The sequence below is a fragment of the Macrobrachium nipponense genome, chromosome 11 (assembly GCF_015104395.2).
Source record: "Macrobrachium nipponense isolate FS-2020 chromosome 11, ASM1510439v2, whole genome shotgun sequence".
NCBI classification, from domain to species: domain Eukaryota; kingdom Metazoa; phylum Arthropoda; class Malacostraca; order Decapoda; family Palaemonidae; genus Macrobrachium; species Macrobrachium nipponense.
In genome coordinates this window covers 97125850-97147623 of record NC_061087.1, presented here as the reverse complement: position 1 = coordinate 97147623, position 21774 = coordinate 97125850, and the positions used below count along the sequence as shown (strand labels likewise).

At 40.6% G+C, this 21774-nt stretch overlaps 1 protein-coding gene across 2 annotated transcripts in view; it reads right to left on the bottom strand.

Moving 5' to 3' along the window:
• LOC135207703 (myosin-2 heavy chain-like) overlaps positions 1–21774 on the bottom strand; it is a 271723-nt gene that overhangs the window by 58641 nt on the left and 191308 nt on the right. For both annotated transcript variants that reach the window (XM_064239548.1, XM_064239539.1), the window contains one exon: positions 17894–18014. In XM_064239548.1, the coding sequence (XP_064095618.1) occupies positions 17894–18014 (121 nt within the window). The remainder of the gene's footprint in view (positions 1–17893; positions 18015–21774) is intronic.

Sequence of the window (21774 nt, the reverse complement as noted above, 5' to 3'; positions counted from 1 at the left end):
CTTGGCGCCGAGCGAACTCTGGCGCCGAAACTTGGCTGCACGGTCTCCCGAGGGAGAACGTACACTCGGGATCTCTCGCGAACGAGAGACCGAGCCGGAACCTGACGTAGCGGCATCGCCGCTAGCACCAGGCGAGGAAGTACCAGAGCTAACCGATACTCCTCTGGTCCCCCGTCTATCTCTTCCTTACGGAAGGGGAGACGGGCCCCGCTCCCGAAGGAGCAGGAGGACCAGCAGAAGGACCCCCCGGTGGGACGGGCCCTTAGAAGTTCCCGAAGGAGACTTCTTAGGGGGGGAAGGCAGCCTTCTTCTTCTTCGGCTTATGGGCCTTAGAAGTCGAAGGGGAGAGGAAGAGCAGCAGAAGCAGCAGACGATGAAGACGAAGATGACAGCTTCCTCTTCTCCTCTTCCTCGTCAGCTCACGCAGGACAGTCGTCAGGTCCTCCATCCAGGGCCGGGAGCCGGGGCTATTGCCGAGCAACACGGCCCGGACTGCACCTGTCCGGAAGGACCTGGGACTGGGGAAGACACACCGTGGGCAGGACCAGCATAGGACAGGCTCAGGACCAGGAGCGACAAGAACAGCAACCAGCTCAGGAGCGGCAGGAACAGCGGCAGCGGTAGACCCAGAAGGGACAGCCAAGCCAACAGCGGGAATCACATCAGCGGCAGGTACGGCAGGCCCAGCGATCGCCTCGTAGAATCATCGGCAGCCAGCGGAACCTGGGTCCTGGCGCCGGTCCAGGGGCGAGCTGCTGGAACAGCGGAAGTCTGGGGCAGGCAACACGAAGAAAACAGGCGGCGGCGGCAACCCCACCTCGGTACGGCGGCGGCCCTAGTAGCGGCAGACGGCGTCATCGACACAGCATGGGGGAGTGTAGACCGGAGGTGGGGGGGGAGCAGCATAAGCGGCCGTGGTAGTAGTGGAGACCGCCCCAGACCTCGCTAGACGCTGCAGCAGCCCGTGGATGCTAGGCACGCCCTGCCGCCGCGGTGGTCCATACTGTCAAGGTCGTCTCCCACGGATGTAGCACCTGCGGTAACATAGATAGATTAGTAAGAGGGGTTCCTCACGCACGGGGGGAAGACATGCCCCATCCCGAACGCAAGGAAGACCCCAAATACAAAATACAACGAAGAAGCTGAGCGGGGGGCAGGAAGGAGGACGAAGAATCGGATACAAGGGAGTCGCGGGAGAGCTTTCCGACGACTTCCTGGCAGACCTTCGCTTCCCCATACCCCCGCACAGCAGTGAAAAGTAATATGAAAATGAAACAGAATACTGCCCACTTGCGATTCACTTCATAGAACCTAAAGGGGAAAAGATCAATTCCCGGGTAAGAACGGAAACTTGATCCAATAATATGATGCTATCATAAAAATATATATGAAAATGAAACCGAAATACTGCACTTGCGATTTCACTTTCACATAAAAAAAAAAACGTAAGGATCAATTCCGGGTAAGAACGAAAATTGATCCAAATTAAATTCATGCAAATAAATAAATGAAAATGAAAAGAATTTTGCAATTGCGAATCCACTTTCATTGCATTCTATTATACAAAATTAAAAGGCTCGTGCCGAGCGCAATCACACTCTCGGTAACGAACGCACAGGGCAAAAATATAATGAAAAGAGTACTTACATTTTCAATTACACATTTCGCCCAAAATACATGACTCGCGCAGAGCGCCGCCACGCCCTCGGCACCGAGACATAATTCAAGGGTTCAATTCATGAAAAGAGAGAGGAAATCGCCGCATCTACGGCGATAACTCCATGTTGGTTCATAATTAAGTAATGAAAATGAAAACAGTGTACTTACAGTTTCATTTTCAAGTCAAACAAACCATTAGTAGAAAACACAATATAAACAAAGCATACGACGATGAAGCGGGCAGAGAGCGATGACGAACACGTCCTTCACACCCGCGGCCGAAAGCAAAAGTGATTTGTTTGTCGCGCGGCGCGCGCGACTGCGGACAAGCAGTTAACTTACCGTTCTCCCCTTGTTCGAAGCTTACGACCGTTCCAGCTGCCGCTAGCTACTTCCTATTGTTAAAGGACCGATGGTTTGTATTACGTATCGGAACAAAGCAATATTACTGACAAAGACCTCTATAATTCACGAAACCCGTGGTCTTGCTGGGTTTCGAAAACGAAGTTGCCTTTTCACTTTAAGCTTCCTCCGAAGCACTGCTTACTTCACATTCTTCGCAGGCGATGTAGAAGGGATCACCGAAGTTAGGTAAAAAATCTTTAGGCCCAAATCAGCTTGAAGACTTCAACAGAAACGTTCAGCCAGGCGACACACCTGGCGTGCGCGCTCGGCGTCCACTGACTAGCAGCGAGCACGCTCGGCGTCCATTGGCGAGCAGCGAGCACTCTCGGCGCGCGAGCCGCTCGGCGTCCACTGGCGAGCAGCGAGCACTCTCGGCGCGCCGCTCGCGCTCGGTATCCACTGGCACTGCGTCGCGCTCGGCCTCGGCGTTCTACTGGTGCGCGCTTGGCGTGCACCCGCCGCGCGCGCCTGGCGTCCATCCGAACGTCCCGTCCAAGCCGAGCGTCAAAAAAAAGCGTGCAGAAAAGCGTCACGCTCCTGACAGGCGTCAATGCAAGCGAAAACTGCCTTCAGGGAAGAGCATTAGACATCTCGGAGAGAAAAACCGACTGCACGAAGCAGTCTCAGGTGAAGGGTGATGGTGATGTGTGAGAATACGCGGGGCAAGGGAACGCCTTCTTATTCTCACAGCAACAAAGCTAGGACGTCCGCGCTCAAAAGCGTCCTGCTAATATGACTTGCTTTCCCTTTTCTCGGTGGAAAGACGTACACGAGTTTCAGGCGACGTTCGCCTTCTTACTTCTCACTGCAACGCATACGAGAGAGAGAGAGAGGACGTGAAACGTCCTCTTCTATAAAGCTTCTATTTAGAGGGCGCGAGTCCTTCCGAAAGCTCCAAACCCTGCGCAGGGAGGACGCTTCGGAGGACGAGAAGCAATCCTTCAGGATTCGTGCACGCACTTTGGCAGCCTGGGAGTAACTTCAGGTCTGCCGAAGGCACGTCAGATCGGTGGGAGTTCCTCGTAACCTCCTTCGGCTTTCGACATGCTCTCTCCCTGTTCCTGGGAGTCAAGCAGAGGTCCCGCCTAGAGGGCGAAATAAGGCCGATCTGACGCACCCTCCACTACACAAGGGGCACTGTCACTGCACTTAGCCACTTCACTTTTGCTCTCCAAAGCCAGCACTTTCGATTCTAAGTTACGAATCGATAGAGTATCAGAGAAGGTCAATACCCCTCTACAGAAACTGTTTCGGGCCCGAAGGCAACATTACAGGGTTAGGAGTAACAACTACAGAAGTAGCACTTTTCACCACAATGATAGGAGAGCGAGCACCTTAGATTCCAAGATACAGATGGAATCTATAACGTAAAGGGCATTACCTCACGAGACATATTTATAGCCCGTAGGGCCATACTACAGGGTTAGGCAAAAATAGTCTACAGGTAGGTTAGCCTACCCTGACTTTGTTTACTGATTAATTGCGTACATATGAATCATACGTTCATTCTTATGGAATTAGACAAAGTCTCACACTCCTTACATGACAAATCTCAACAAAGAAGCAAGACACATAGCCCTCGTGCATATCGAGTGCGGAACTACCGAAGCTTTCGGTAGCCACACCCTATCTTAGCAGACAACACCCTCTGAAACTAGCCTAACTAGATTCAGATATACAAAAATGAATCATATTCAAAACAATTTAAGATAGCGTATGCCTAGCCACAAAATCCAAGTCAATAAATCAAAAGACAATTAGGATATTTAGCGGCCATGAATTTTGTTTCAAAATCCTAAGACGTAGAGGTACTGAAAACAGGTGTTTCCAGCACCGGCGACAGAAAAATTATGGATAGAAAATGGGACTGGTTCCTGATACCCGCCTCCCAGCGGAAATTGGGATATGTACTAACCACCTGGCCGACCACTGTGTTGTGCCGGAAGTTTTTGAATTTCTGTCGGACTTCAGAAAATACAGCTATATATAAATATCTGACAGGTAAGTTTCATGAACAAAAATATTTGTTTACATCCGTGCGTTATGAATTCATGAATTATTTTGTGATAATATTTTCTCTGTGTTGCTTTTATTGTTTTACAATGTGTTATATACCAAAATGGTCGCAAATTAGTGTACATTACAACGAAAAAGAAAGTAACTTGTTACCTTTAACCGTTTCGCGCACAGCGCGATTTGAATACAATTATACATGAAATTTCGTTTTTGCGCTATCATATATCGCATTATTTATATGATAATGATAATTTTTTCATTCTGATGGTTGCATACTAAACTTCAGCCAATGACAAAAAAAGGAGCCAAAAATGAACTCTTAATCTTGAAAACTAAGCGCGCTGTGATTTTTCGGAACAAATATTTTTTCCGCTTCCGCACTCACTCTGAAACACCTCCAGCACATGGGAGACATTTTTTTTTTACTGCTTCGGCGTTTAAGGGTTAAGACCTCAGGTTTGTTAGTTATGAAAAACACAAATTAGTTACAAATTTGGTATTTGTTCATATACGGAACAAACCTTCGTTCTTAACATTAAGATAGACTTACTTATTGGAGGGAGGTAAGTCTCTACAACCGACTGGGAGTTTGCCACCTTATCCATTTCCGAATATATAGGGAAATTCTAAGAGAATGGACAATGAACCTAGAACCAAAGATATAAGCAAATCTATTGGTTTCCCTCACTGGTTGTTGATACCATTCTATGGTTTACTCTTGTCCCTTGCAACTGGATCCACCTTCACCCCTCTCTTCCCTATTATCTAGAGGGGTGTGTTGCTACTGAAAAGTATATCATAACCTAAGATAGCTTCACAGTATGGCTGACCACCTTACCTGCATCTAGTCCGTTCCAGCACATGACGGTACTCTCCTTCATATTGCCCGTAGTTAAAGGAGTAGGAAGAAAGTGGTAAAGAAAAAAGACCAGTCATCCCATTCATTCTACTTTCATACCTTCATCTTAGACTAGACGCAAACTGACCCGCCAGGGGTACTGGATGAGCTATATCACTTGTTGGGCCGCCACCACTGGACCCAAGGAAAAAGTGTCCAAGGATCTATGGGCAACGTCTTTCAAATAAAATGAGGTGAAAGTTGTTTGGCGTTTCCACACACCAGCTTTCAGAATTCTATCCACAGACATGTTCTTCTTAAATGCCAGAAAGCACTCAAGCCCTGATGTCATGAGCTCTAGCTCCCACCTGGCTATCTGACCCTCTGTCTTCTGCCATATAAGCATCTCTGATCGTCTCCCTTAGCCAAAACGATATTGTATTCCTGGACATTCCTTCTTGTTCCGTCCTGTACTTACGAACAACCTCGGTACCCCGGATGAGGTGCCTTGTTCTTCTTAAGTACTCCCTTAGTGCCTGACAGGGCACAGAAACATTCTCATCTTTGTCATTGTTACAAAGTCTGCCAAGGAGGGTATGGTAAAGGAGTCAAAACTCTGCCAATCTACTATTGTTGGGTTTTGGGTCTTCGGCCACGAATTCTGGGACAAACTCAAATACCATTGACCTCCAACCTCTCAAGTGCTTTATGAGATATGACAGGCCATGTAGCTCCCCCACCACCCTTTTAAGGTTGAAGCCAGGGCCAACTAAGAAGGACTGTCTTCAGGGTCAGGCTCCTATCCGTGGACTGCCTTAGTGGTTCGTAGGGGGGTTTTGTCAGACTACTCAGTACCCCTGGTCAGATCCCAATCTGGGGCTTTTAGCTCCTTTGGTGGACATGACTGTTCAAAGACTCCTTCATTCAGCATGGCCAACTCCCATTGAAGACAAAAATGTTCCACTCCTTTCATTTGTAAGACTGAGGCTAGAGCCGCCCTGTACCCCTTCACGGCAGATACAGACATATGCTTTTCTGTTCTGAGTATATCAGAAAGTCTGCTAATGCTGAATAGTGGTACCGAGTGGAGACAAGTTCCCTCTACGACACCAATCACAATATGCTGACCACTTTCCTTGGTATACTGTCGCAGATGATTTTCTGATATTACCTGCCATCTGAGTTGCTGCTTTCTGCGAAAACCCTCTCGCTCGGAGGAGATACTTGACAGTCTCCACCCGTGAAGCGATAGGGACTTCACCGACTGGTGGTACCTCTCCATGTGCGGCTGACACAGTAGGTTGCTCCATGGGGGTAACTCTCTCGGCACATCTATTAGGAGTTCCAGTAGGTCTGGAAACCACTCTGCCTTCGGCCATAACGGAGCTACCAGGGTCATCTTGAGGTTCTGAGACCGCATTACCCTGTTCAGAACCTGACGGATTAGACAAAATGGAGGAAATGCGTACACATCCAGATTGTCCCAAGGGTGTTGTAGCGCATCTTCTGCTACTGCATCTGCGTCTGGGACTACCGAACAATACACTTCCAACTTTTTGTTGTACCTGGTTGCGAATAGGTCTATGATCGGTCCTTCCCACAACATGAGCATCCTGTCCACTACCTGTTGGTGCAGGGACCACTCCGTTCCCAGAATCTGATCCCTGCCGCTCAACTTGTCGGCCACTATGTTTCTTTTTCCCGGAATATACCTGGCCTTGATGTCTATCAGGTTCTCTATAGCCCACTGATGAAGTTGAACTGTCATCACATGTAACTGCCAAAAAACTAGGCCTCCTTGTTTGTTTATACAAGCTACTACTGTGGTGTTGTCTGACATCAATACCACTGACTGTCCCTTTACTCTCTCCCTGAATTCCTGGAGAGCTAGAAACACTGCTTTTAACTCCAGCACGTTTATATAGAGTTCTCTGTCCTTGCAACTCCATTTTGCTGACACCATCAACTCCTCCATATGGGCTCCCCAGCCTTCTAGTGACACATCCGAGAACAGCAAGGGGTCTGGAGAGGATTGTTGAAGGGGGACACCCACTGTCAGATTGTCGTCGTTCACCCACCACAGTAAGTCTTTCCTCACTTCTGCCGACAAGGGAATTTGCTCGTACGAGTGATCTACTATTGGTGACCAAAACTCCTTCATCCTCCATTGTAGGGACCGAAGGTGTAGTCTTCCTTGTGGTGCTAGCTTCTCCAGGGAGGTTAGGATTCCCAGCACCACCTGCCACTGTCTTGCTGGCTGTGTTTGTTTTCCCAGAAAGGCATTTGCCACTTGTTTGCATTTCTCTATTCTTTGGTCTGTCGGGAATACTTTGCTTTCTGTTTTTGTGTCTAATAACCATTCCGCAGATACTCCAAACGTTGACTTGGATCCAACTGCGACTTCTCCGGATTTATCACAATACCTAGGCTGTGACAAAGCTGCAGGAGGGTCGCCCTTGTCCCTCGGAGTAATTTCTCCCTGGACTTTGCTATCACCAGCCAATCGTCCAGATACCTTATTACCCTGATCCCCTGAGCATACGCCCACGTCGACACGAGAATGAACACTCTTGTAAAAACTTGAGGAGATGTTGTCAATCCAAAGCACAGGACCTTGAATTCGAAAGTTTTCCCTGCAAAACTGAAGCGGAGAAATTTCCTTGAAGACTGATGGACTGGTATCTGAAGAAATGCGTCCTTTAGATCGACTGCAGCATAAAGTCCCAGCCCCGATCCTGACTGCTTGTAGAACCGTTTTTGGAGTTTCCATTTTGAAACTGGTTTTCTTTATACGTAGACAGATTCGGAGTTGACAGGTCTATTACTGTCCTCCACTCCCTGTTGGCTTTAGGTACCAGGAAAATCCTGCTGTAGAAGCCTTTTGACGGACTGCATACTTGTTCCACAGCTCCTTTTTCCATCATCTTCTTCACTTCGTCCTGCAGAATAATGGACCTTCTGAGATTCGTTGGGGCATAAGCTAAGTGGGCCGGGTAATGGGCTGATCTGTCAGGGGCGGGGTTCACCTCGAACGGGATCAAATACCACGATCCATGAGAACATCCACCACCCACTGCTCTGCCCCTAGTTCCTGCCACACCTTCCAGTGATTTGCAGGCAACCCCCCACTGGTGGGGCCGAGTGATGAGAGGTGCCCATCCTATCTTCTTGAGCCTCTCCCTCTTCCCCTACTGCCCCTCCCTCTGTTGTTTCTATTGTGAAAGGGCCGATGAGTTAGCCTTTTTGGGGAAGAGGGTCTTGTGGCTCTATTAGGGATGTTATGTCTCACTGTCTTCTTCCTTCGGACATTTGCTGCTGTCTCCCCCCTCAAAGGAGTAGCTTGACTGTTAGACGTTTTCCTAACTGCCTGCTGCACCAACCTATCGTTAGTGTCCATCCTTCTCTATCTATCGCCTCTTCAGTATGACCTCTGGCAACAGCAGTTGAGACTCCAAGATATCCCCATTCCTCATCGCTAACAGGGAATCCAAATCCACAGTGCGGCTTAGACTAGCCAACGCTGCATCTCTCCTCATTAGCAGGATATTTGCCCAAACATTGGCACTTATGTTTGTCAGGTACGCAATCGCCTTAGAACCTGACTGTAGTAATCTAATGAACGATGATTCATCCACTACTTTTCTTGTCACTTCCGAGGATGCAATCTTCGCCACTGCTGTTGACCAAAGATCTAACCAAGAAGCAGCCTGAAAGACAGAAGAAGTTGTTGCTTCTAATGTAGCAGCCTCTTGGTACGTCATCGAAGGGCACTCCATTTTAACTGATCCAAGGTTAATCCAGGCCTTAATCTTACAACATTAGGGTTCACTTGTCTAGACAGCAAAGGGACCTTCGGTGTCGTATAATATTTCCTTTGCTTCATCATTGGAAAGGGAATAAATTTAAATGATCTATTAGATCTTAAGGAATTATCCCTTCCTGCAATCTTTGCGTTTACGTGTTGTAAGACAGAATCCGCATGACTCGAACAAGGCAATTCAAACGACACCTTGGTATCCCTTTTTAATCCAAATGCCATGTCAATTCCAGGAGGAAGCATACTGGCCGGTGTTTCTGTCTTCTCCGAAAGGTTATTGAATTGACGAATCAAATCAATCACCTCTGCATACGAGGCCAGAAACTCTTGGTTTTCTCCTTCCTCCGGCTCTAATGTACCATTCTCCGTCCCAAGGGATGTTGTCTCGCCCCTATCTTCTGACAGACGGCCCGGAATTACACGGCCGCCTGCCCCTACGGCCGCGGTCTCTTTGATCTTTGCTAGCCACCGTTGGCTCGATCACGAATAGTCAGCAGGGGAACGAGAATGCCTCACTCTTCTCTGCTCACGGATCTAGAGCGAGAATCTCGTCTAGATCTCCAAGATGAAGGCTCCCTTAAGACAGATATAACTTTGTCTCTATTAGTATTGGTATCGTTTACGAGCGTCGGAGAACTCAGCCTCGACCTTTCATCCAGACGGACACTGCCTTCCACGAACGTATCCGCCGAGGTTGCCAACTCCCTATTCTTCGTACTTTTAATAGGAGCCTTATCGTCCTTCGTACGTATTTTGAATAGCCTTACGGGCGAAACTGGGACCTGCATTCTATCCTCTGCTGCACCTTTCGCCGCCAACGTCGATTTTACCAGCGGTATCGTAGTTTTTGCGATCCGAACTGGCAACTCCGCATCGGCCGGCCGCTAGTCCGTCGGCCGTCGCCTCTCTCGCTTGTTCGGATTCTTGCAAACGGCTTCGTCTGCTAGCCTTGTGCTTACTAGCCACTGATTTCCCAACCTTCCTGTTGACTTGGATACGACAGTCTTGGTCTGAAGATGAAGAAGAATTGATTCTTCTCCCTCTTAGCCCAAGGATCAGTCGCGAACTCCCGAATCCTCCTCCAACGCTTGACTGGCGCTCGCCGTGACGTTATCGGACTTATCAATGACGCTGAACTAGAGGAAGAATACGAATAAGGCGAATCACACTTTTTCTTTTTGTCTCTCTTATCCATTCTTATTCCTCGTCCCTCCTCCCTCCTATATCCTGGTAATTTTTTTTCTCAGCATTACAGTTTGCACATTTTGTCGAGTCAGAAAGCAACATTAGAGTCTGGGTGCAGCGAAATAGGGGGTGGAAGAGCAGTCTGTTGACGTCATCACGCCTGCCATATTGGTGTGTGACGTATTGGTTGTGACGTCATCCCTCTCGTCGGGAGAGACTGTGAGGTTTCTGCTGGGCCAAACTGCACGTTTGCTGGCCAAACTACCTCCCAAGTTCTGCATCGCTGTAAACATCGAGTTTGATGGCGTAGCCGCGGCATTAATTCCCATAAATTGCAAGTCCGGGGGATGAGGAACATTCAGCGCTGCCGGACCCTGCTGGAACCGTGACGCCATATAATGCGCAAGCAGACCATCCAAGGTTGGTACGCCTGGTAGGCCTAGCGCTGACCACGTACCGTCCAACCTGTGCGCTTCAGGAGCAGGAGCCTGGAACAAAGATGGCGGTGCTCCCCCTCTACTTGCTGGGAACAAAGGAGAGTGCATATTATTCATAAAATTACCCAAGGCTCCTGACGTTTCCGATACTGAACCCCTAGGAGAAACCGAAGGGGTATGGGACAAATCAAAAGCAGGTGGAGAAACATATGGAGCAGCCTGGTTTATTGCCGATACAAAAGAAGCCGGTAAGGTTTGGTCATCCAAAGATGGCGTCACCACCTTCCTTTTGTATTGGCTTTTCTCATAGAACTTTTTCCACTGTTCCACCAACCAACCGCGACAAACAGAACATGGATTAGTAATCGTACATACGTTTTCCCTGCACCTACTACACTTTGGATGAGGATCCCTCGACACCGAAGTTAGAAATCTAGAACATGGAAAGCCACTGACTCCTGGGCATTTCCTTTGTCTCCTTTTCGAAACGGCAGACGATCCCGATGTTGAGGCAAAAATCTCCATCATACCAATTATACCCACTTTCACTCACACTGAGCACACTCGGAGAAAGAAAAGGTAATAAGAAATGAAAAATGAAATGGACAAAAAACGGGCAAACTGAAAAACCGGCTTTAAATCAGATCAGTAACACGTCTTATCTTAAAGGCGGTAGGAAAATAACTGGTGGGTCACAGGTAGCCGTGGGCATTCTGGGTATACATGCCCCGTGACCTGGTATAGATGCCAATAGTCCCTGGATCTCACAAGTGTAATTTTAATTCTACCGGTTTCCAGCTTGGCGCTAGTAAATCCTAATGTTAAGACCGAAGGTTTGTTCCGTATATGAACAACTAAACTTTACAAAACACATTAACAAAACTGTAATGCTTAACTTTACAAAAAACTTAAAATAAAATTCATTTTGTCTTTTTTTTATTTTTACATTTCTTTTTACTTTTTTATACTTTACGTAATTTCAATTTCTTCACCACCGAATGGAGGCCAGTCCGTTTACAGAATTTTTCGAACCACCCATGAGAAGCCTTGAACTCTGGGGTTACCGTTGATGTCCCCTCACCGCTGTCGTCTTCGGCTTGGGCAATCAAATCGCCGAAAATAGCGCTGACCTTCTGGCAGATTACCGTCTCGGTTATCGTATCGCCATCAATTTCTTTGTCCTCGATCCATACAAGAAGCAGCCTTTCCATTTCATTATGCACATGGCTCCTCTTGTTGGACAAAATAGTCACGCCCTTGGAAGGTGTAGCTGCTTTGATGGCTTCCTTCTGCTTAAGGATGGTGCCTATCGTTAACGGATTTCGGCTGTATTCCTTAGCAATCACACTCAACCGCAAGCCAGCTTCATACTTTTTTATTATCTCCATCTTTGTCTTCATAGAAAGTATTCTCTTCTTTCTGTGAACTTCAGCAACTTTCTTGGGACCCATGACTATATGTACTGTACGTAATTAAGTTACGTATGTAGTACGTATACTAATTAGGTTCTCACAACACGATAAAGTAGCACAACGAAATCACTAACGAATTTACGATACTAAACGAAATCGTTGGACCGAACGAATGCCGCATGCGTACGATAAAGCTTCGGGTGCGAAGTGGCCGAGCGAAGGCACGCCACCATGTAAGATGCATGATGGGAGGGATGCTGTCCAATAGGAGAGAAGGATCTCATGGCTTGGCTACAATCAGGAACCAATGGGAGGATGGTGGCGAGTCTACTAGAACTAAGATGGCGGCGTGCGGCGCGAGTTTCAAAATTGTTATCAGAAACCTTTCGTATCTTGAAAACATTTCGTATGTAGAGCAGTAAAATTTTTCATGTCAGCTTTCGTATCTCGAGTTTTTCGGAAGTTGAGCCTTTCGTATCTCGAGGTACCACTGTACCTTCATTTTGCAACAAATTTGAAAACTCTAGCACAATATTTTGATTTATGGTGAATTTTTTAAAAACACTTTTTCCTTATGTCCACGCGGTAACTCTGGCGAAAAAATCAGAAATTCTTTTGTCAGTTTGTCGTAATGTTTGCAACTTTTATATTAGCCATTACATTTATATAAGAAAATGTGCGCAATTTCATGTAGAATACAAAAAAAAAACCATGGTTGTAGCTTTTATCAGTTTTGAAATATTTTCATATAAATCAAGATAAGTGCCAAAATTTCAACCTTTGGTCAGCTTTGACTCAACCGAAATGGTCGAAAAACGCAATTGTAAGCTAAAACTCTTACATTCTAGTAATATTCAATCATTTACCTTCATTTTGCAACAAACTTGAAAACTCTAGCACAATATTTTGATTTATGGTGAATTTTTGAAAAAAAAAAACATTTTCCTTACGTTCGCGCAGTAACACTGGCGAAAATATCAGAAATTCTTTCGTCAGTTTGTCATAATGTTTGCACTGTTTTATATTAGCTGTTACATAGAGTTTTATATATGAAAATGTGCGCAATTTCATGTAGAATGCAACTAAAAATAACTCATGGTTATAGCTTTTATAATTTTTGAAAAATTTGCATATAAATCACGATAAATAGAAAAAATTTGACATTCGGTCAACTTTAACTCAACCAAAATGGTAAAAAAATGCAATTGTAAGCTAAAACTCTTAGTCTAGTAATATTCAATCAATTACCTTCATTTTGCAACAAATGGGAAGTCTCTAGCACAATATTTCAATTTATGGTGAATTTTTGAAAAAAAACTATACCAAAATCATCGCAACTTAGTGTACAGTACAACGAAAAAAAATTAACTCATTAGCTTTAACCGTTTTGCTCACAGTGCGATTTGTATACAATTATATATGAAATTTTTTTTCTTTTCTCAGAATCTGCACATTATTTAGCAGTGACTTTCATATTCTAAATTTGGTATTTCATAATTATTGTTATTAGTTTCTTCATAATTATTGTTATTAGTTTCTTCATCATTTATCTTTATTGTAGAGGGCTGTAAGATGAAAAAAATAATGAATGAATTTTGGCAATCACGGGGCATTCTTAATCCTTTGCATGTACATAACCAGCCCGTGAAGAGTCTACTTGAGACTCAGAGGTCTGGAAAAACTAAGCCCTATTAATAATAATAATTTGCATGTACATCTTGTTCTGAGACAAAAAAAAAATGACTGTATCCTTTTAGTGACAAATAAGATTTGACAATGCATAGATAAAGATTTAGATTATTTTCAAAATACTAATCTAAATTTTAAGTAGATTTTAGGTTATTTATGCATTATCAAATCTTGTTGATCATTCAAAGGGTAGTAATTTTTTGTCTCAGAACGAGCCGTACATACATGCAGAGGATTAAGAATGGTAATCATCAACATATGCTGGTTTCTGGAAATTCAAGTAATTTAATTAAGTCTTGCCATTTTATTAGCATATCATCCTCCACTACATTACAGCCCTAAGTCTTGATTGTAGCTTGCCAGTGGAACCATCTTCATTATTATTTTGATTAAGTATTTTAACCAGACCACAGAGTTAATTTATTTAGCTCACAAAGTACTACTTTCTTTATGATCTTACATTAAAAATAAGTTACATTACATATTTGACATTATATTTGTGAAATTATATAGAGCTCTAAATAATTTATAATTGCATCAGTTGAAAATTATGAAGACCAATAAAATTTCTTTTATTTACTACTTGTTTCCAAGACTCAATATTCGTCTATTATAATTTGGAAATTGACACAAAAAGTTTTATTCTGCATGTTATACAAATAAGGCATAGGTCATGTTGGCTATTATGAAGAAATTTGTGCGTCAAGCAAGAATGACCAATTCTGTGGCGAATCAAAATTACGTTTTTGCCCTAACCATCGACAGATGCTCTCAATTTTGTCAATTTTTCATAAGTTGTACATATTTTAAGAGATCTTGATAAAAATCTAGATTAATATTAAAATAATAATACTAATCTAAACTTCTATTATTGATTGGATTTTGGGTTATTTATGCATTGTCAAATCTTGTTGATCACTATAAGGATACAAAATTTGGAAAAAGGCATTTTTTTAAAATAACAGTCCTCTTGCACTTCACTCCAACTGATATTGATGCCCATAAACTGTGTTCACCCATGTTAATCAAAACTTAAAAATTGCTGCACTCACCTCATCTTTGTCAGCCTGCAGTGATTGCAAGACATGAATTAAATACAAAAGGCATTCTTAAGCATCAAATTTTCATCATATAGAAACATAAGTATTAAAAAAATAGAAAAATACAAATTATAAATAGCATGTATAAAATTAAGCAATACAGTAGTCCATTTAATCCGAACGCCTCAGAACACCAATGAGTCAGGAAAACTCACACTGATAACTTAGTTTCAGGGAAACAACACAAAGGAAAAATACTTTAACATAGAAGCGTTCTCTCACAACTTTTCAATTCCAACTTTTCTTTTAACATGGCTAACTCAATACTTATAAATATGTAGGGAAAACTGGTATGCAGTGAGAAAAAATGTGACTAGAAATCCAAGCACTTATTTCGACTATTAACCCTTTGAAAATCTAAATATGACTAACATCATCCACAGAAGCATAATATAAAGTTTCATAATAAAATTTATTTAGATACTTACCTACTCTTAAAGTTAGCTTGGGAATTCAGAATGTTCCCCATCACGAACTCAGTTCAACTTGTATTAGAACTTATAATAAGTTTAATTTTTAGTTCTAACTTCTCCATACGCTTTTCCTGAACTGAATGGGGAGCAAAAGGCAGAGCTACAAAGGAAGTCTCAATACTAGCACTACCAAAATGCCTAGTCTGAGTAGGTATAGCTACAGACAAAGGGATACTAGGTAGGATAGAACTGACAGGTTTAAGTCCTGACCTAACTACTGTATATTTCTGTGTATAAGAAGACCTTTAAATCCTAAAATCACCCATAACAATTGGGGGTCGTCTTATACTAAAATTCTAAAAATCAAACCTTGAATTCTATGATGTGTATCAGTAGGCTAGCCCCTGCCTCGGTGCGATAACCACCAACATACTTGAAGATTCACATTATGAAATAAACTGATAATAAAGGTAACAAAACCATTTTCATTATAAAATGCATTTTTGTGACAAAACTTTTAAAAAACCAAATATAAACATTTTTAGTGGTTTTTTCTTAAGTTTTCACTAACAAAATAGGCAGTTTTAAGCATTTTCATAAGAGTTTCAACTACTGGTGGGTTCTAGCTATTAGCAGGGGGTCTGGTACCCATCCCCTGCGAATACAGGGGGAACACTGTATAAGAGAGACTAAGATTTCAAGGAATGTCATTTCAAAGAATATTAAACAAATAAAAACATTTTTGTCCTGCTTTACTAAAATAAAGTCTATAGATTAGGGAAGTTAGGAAACAACTTCACTCTGTAAGCATTGGGGTACTTAATGTGTCTTCATTACCTATAAAACATGAGCAAAACTTCAGAAATGAGCTGGACGGCCATTCAATCAAGGGACAGAACAACTATACCCACAGAGCAGCTTAATAACACGTTTCTCTGCAATCCAAGTCTGGCTGAAATCACTAGCATCATCGACATAAAAAATTCAACAATTCTGATGAAGATTGATTTACGGTAGTGGTAGTATTTAACCCTTAAACGTCGAAGCGGTAAAATAAAAATTGTCTCCCGTGTGCTGGAGGTGTTTCGGAGTGAGCGCAGAAGCGGAAAAAATATTTTTTTCAAAAAATCACAGCGCGCTTAGTTTTCAAGATTAAGAGTTCATTTTTGGCTCCTTTTTTTGTCATTGCCTTAAGTTTAGTATGCAACCATCAGAAATGAAAAAAATTATCATTATCATATATAAATAATGCGATATATGATAGTGCAAAAACAAAATTTCATATATAATTGTATTCAAATAGCGCTGTGCGCAAAACGGTTAAAGGTAACAAGTTACTTTTTTTTCGTTGTAATGTACACTAAATTGCAATCATTTTGGTATATAACACATTGTAAAACGATAAAAGCAACACAGAGAAAATATTACCACAAAATAATGCATGACTTCGTAACGCGCGGACGTAAACAAAATATTTTTTTCAAAAATTCACCATAAATCTAAATATTGTCCTAGAGACTTCCAATTCCTTTAAAAATGAAGACAAATGATTGAATATTACTATACTGTAAGAGTATTAGCTTACAATTGCAGTTTTCGACCATATCTGACGAGTTAAAGTTGACCAAATGTCAAATTTTTTTATATATTTTTTTTTATATGCAATTATTTCGGAAATTAGAAAACCTACAACCTTCAAATATTTTTCGTTTTATTTTACATGAAATTGCACACATTTTCATATATAAAACTCTATGAAATGCCTAATATGAAATGGAGCAAATATTCCGAGAATGGTACGTACGCATTTCGGAGATTTGTGGCGGAGAATCCGCGCGCGGAGGGAAGGAAAGATTTTTTTTTTTTTAAATTCACCATACGTAAATCTAAATATTGTGCTAGAGACTTCGAATTTGTTTCAAGATGAAGATAAATGACTGAATATTACTAGACTGTAAGAGTTTTAGCTTACAATTGCGTTTTTCGACCATTTCGGTAGAGTCAAAGCTGATCGATCGTGGTTTTTTTCTATTTATCGTGATTTATATGCAAATATTTCAAAAATGAGAGAAGCTACAACCTTCAATTATTTTTTGTTGTATTCTACATAGAATTGAACAAATTTTCATATATAAAACTTTATGTAACGGCTTATTTAAAATGGTGCAAACATTACCACTATCGCACGTATGATTTTTTCGGAAGAGTTACCGCGCAGACGTAAAGAAAATATTATTTTTTTCATAAATTCACCCTAAATCGAAATATTGTCCTAGAGACTTCCTATTTGTTGCAAAATGAAGGTAAATGATTGAATATTACTAGAATATAAGCGTTTTAGCTTACAATTGCGTTTTTCGACCATTTCGGTAGAGTCAAATTTGACCGAAGGTTGAAATTTTGGTACTTATCATTATTTATATGAAAATATCTCAAAACTGATAAAAGCTACAATCATGAGTATTTTTTGGTTGTATTCTACATAAAAATGCACACATTTTCATATATAATACTCCATGTAACAGCTAATTTAAAATGGTACAAAAATTATGTCAAAGTGACGAAATAATTTCAGAGATGTGTCACAGATACTTTTTAGTGCGGCAAACAAGGAATTCGCGCTTGCGCGCCTGCGTAACGATTGTAAACAAAACAACACCTTGATCCGTGAAATCCCAGCATCCCCCAAGGCGCGGGATTCAAGAGTTTTCGGCTGGTAGGCCTAAAAGTATTTTTCCACAAATTTTAAAAAAAACTTTTGTATGTCGACGTAAAATACGTCCAGTCGGCAACCAAGAGACAAAAAATGTCGACATAAAATACGTCCAGTCGGCGTTTAAGGGTTAACTGAACTATGAAACTAGTATACAAAATAATTATTTGTGCTTTGCAATCAATGATTTTCTAACACAAAAAGCCTACCTTAACCTTGAACGGATGGTCCTTGTAGTGCTTAAGATTATCCAGCAAATCTTTTACAACAACATAAATGTTGTCAAGGGACAACCTGCGAGTGGAAGCTTCGACTAGGCTTATGAATTTCCTGAAAATAAGAAATATTTAAATGAAATGAGCTAATAAAGTAATTCAGTTAATTCTACTTGATACTATTAATATGATATTTTTATAATAAAATATGGATTTTTATATATATATATATATATATATATATATATATATATAAATATACATTTAACATGATATTTATTTAACTTTTAACTTATTTAGTTGTAATTTACATGTAATGTATTGTATAAAAAGGCAAGGTTATAGGGTAATAACTGATGGTCAAGAACGGATTAATCCATTTCCAGTTATTTCTTATGGGAAAACTTGATTCAGTTCTCGAAATAATCGAATTTCGACGCTCTTCTGGAACGAATTAGCGTCGAGAACCGAGGCTCTACTGTGTATACATGTATATATATATATATAGACATATATATATATATATATATATATATATATATATATATATATATATATATATATATATATATATATATATATATATACACAGTAGAGCCTCGGTTCTCGACGCTAATTCGTTCCAGAAGGAGCGTCGAAATTCGATTATTTCGAAAACTGAATCAAGTTTTCCCATAAGAAATAACTGGAAATGGATTAATCCGTTCTTGACCATCAGTTATTACCCTAACCTTGCCTTTTTATACAATACATTACATGTAAATTACAACTAAATAAGTTAAAAGTTAAATAAATATCATGTTAAATGTATATTTATAATTTCAAATGTATAATAGTATACAGTATAAAAGAAAACTGGCCTGCGTCAAACCGATTGTTGACCAAGCGCCATAGGCTACCTAGGTAAATAGTAAGTAGAACGTAGTGTAGTGGGTAGGCATAAAACGTGTTGCTAACATAATAAAAACATTGAAAAGCAAGTCTAATTATTACAGTAAATTAATAAACTATTAAAATTAAACCCAATTTATATTTATCAAAAACTTATGAAAATTTGCCTACAGTAAGTCGGCATTTAAGGATGTAAACAAACCATAGTGCAGCCCTGGTGGTTTATAGCGCGACTATGGTAGTAAACAAACCATATCGTCGCTATAAGCCTAGAAACGTTTACATTAGATATTAATTTATGGTAAATCTTATACGGAGTCGACTGCAATACTGTATACAAAATCGCTTGAAAATTATCTTTCAGTAAATGTTATGATACTAACGATTTTGTTTCATAAATGTCCTTATAAAAAAGGAGCGTCTTTTACGGCAAATTGTCCAATATCAGGGCTGGTTTCAAGCTTATTGGACTTTGACAATTATTATGGTACTGCATGGTACATATATACGTACGTATAAGTAAAAGAATCTTCTTAATTTCTATAATTACTATAACATTACGTACCAGCATCTCTTGAGTTTAATATCAAGCTAACCTCTTTTTTACGAGGATGCTTATAAACCAAGCATCCAGATTGCGTTGGTTACCGCGCACGCTTTACATATGTAAACTGTGTCACTATCAGATCTCACGTAAACATTGACGTCTTTTTACAGTAGACATAAAAGAATCATCTTAATTTCTATAATTATTCTATACCATAGCGGCTTCTCTGATTTAAGCTAAGGCTAACCCCCTCTTTACCAGCAAGCTTGAGAGAGAGAGAGAGAGAGAGAGAGAAGAGAGAGAGAGAGAGAGAGAGAGAGAGAGAGAGAGAGAGAGAGAGAGAAAAAACAATAAATAAAAAAATAAAAAAATAAAAATAAAGAGAGAGAGAGAGAGAGAGAGAGAGAGAGAGAGAGAGAGAGAGAGAGAGAGAGAGAGAGAGAGAGAGTTAACAAAGCTTAAGATTGCGTTTGCTACTGAACAGCACACGTTACGTATGTAACAGTGGTTTCACTACCAAATCTCACACGTAAACAATGACGTATTTTTACAGTAGACATAAAAGAATCTACTTAATTTCTATAATTAATGTATACCGTAGCGGCTTCTGAGTTAAGCTAAGGCTAAGCTCTTCTTTACCGGCAAGCTTAAAAAGCTTAGATTGCGTTGCTACCGAACCGAACATGTTACGTATGTAACTGGTTTCACTACCGAATCTTACACGTAAACTGACGTATTACAGTACGACATAAAAGATTCGTCTTAATTTCTTAATTACTACGCACTTAATATGGCATAGTGGCTTCTTTGATTTAAGCTATGGCTAACCTCTTCTTTACCGGGAAGCTTAACAAAGCTTAAAGATTGCATTCACTACCGAACCACACATGTAACCTACGTAACGTTAAACCCATTGCCTTCACTCCAAACCTAACACTTAAATACATATTGCATTTGCTACTGAAACGCGCGACTCAAAGTGTGAGCATGGTTTTAGAATAGGTCTACGCTTGAAAAAAAACAAAAAAATCAAGCAGGGGTGCTTGATTAAATCTTTTTTTCGCTCATCACTTTCATGCAGAGGAGAGGATAGACGAAACTTAAGGTTTATTTTGGAGTTGGAAATGATGGAAACATTTTGAAGAAGGAAAACGCGAGATGCCATGTAAACACTTTTCCATTATTTCAGAGATTAAAAATAGCAAAAGGTTTGAACATAGATAGCCAGTAGTAATGTTGGGACCCATGATGAATCAATAGGTAACTGCGTTTAGAGTTGATACCACCGAAAAAGCAAACGAAATGCGCGCAAGGTGTACGAGACACGACACATTTGAATGTTTGTAAACAATAGCTGCAGATTTTAAACAATGCTGAGTGGCGTCACCAGTGTTACCAACCGTTTTGCTAAATTATGCTAGTCGGTCCAAGCAAGAATTTATGCCAAATATGGTGCAATTTTGTGCCAGAATTATGCTAATAATCTATCATTTTCTCATTTCTCTAATACATTTGAGCTAAAACAACGATGTAATGGAAATTTAAAACATTTATATATTAGGTGAAATGATACAAAGTGACGAACAGACAATATTATAACTAATAATTTGATGATCTTTACATGTTAGCAAACTCGAAATAAAACACCATTTTTCTTTAATAGATCACATACGCAATCACTAGCATACTATTTGATATGCAATCACTAGTATACTATTTGACAAATGTGTGAAGATCACACATGCAAATGAGAAGAAAAACATACAAATTTTACTTATTACTGCATCATTATCATGCCACTGAGAACCATTTTTCTTTAACAGGTCATATACACAATTAATAAATACTTGAAAATGTGTGAAAATTACTTCGAATATAACATTTTGATATTTACTGAAAAATTAAAACTAAAAAAAAGGTAAACAAACAAACCAGTCTCTACTCAAGAAGAAAAACATACGTACTTATTTGATCATTATCATGCCACTGAATCACCATTTTTCTTTAACAGATCACATACACAATGAATAAATACTTGAAAATTGTGTGAAAATCACTTCAGACATAATTAAAACATTTTGCTAATAACTGGAAAAAAATAAAACTAATAAAAGGAAAAAAGTAATTCTTTACTCATGAAGAAAAAACATTATTAACACTTTACTGATCGTTTGTCATGCCACTGTGGGTATTTATTTATATTCACAAAATTTAAAATTCCTTAGTTGGGTTCGAACTTAGCAATTAACTCATTTGTTAGTGCTGCTTTTGTGGCAATTTCACTATGAAGATACATATATTCACTATAGCTGTGTATGAAATTGAGGAATTTTCTGCATTTTATCTAAAATTTTTGTGAAAATACATTCTAAAATTGTACTAGAACCCTAAGTGTGAAAGAAATTATACTAAGCTCCAATTCTTGGGTCAATTATGC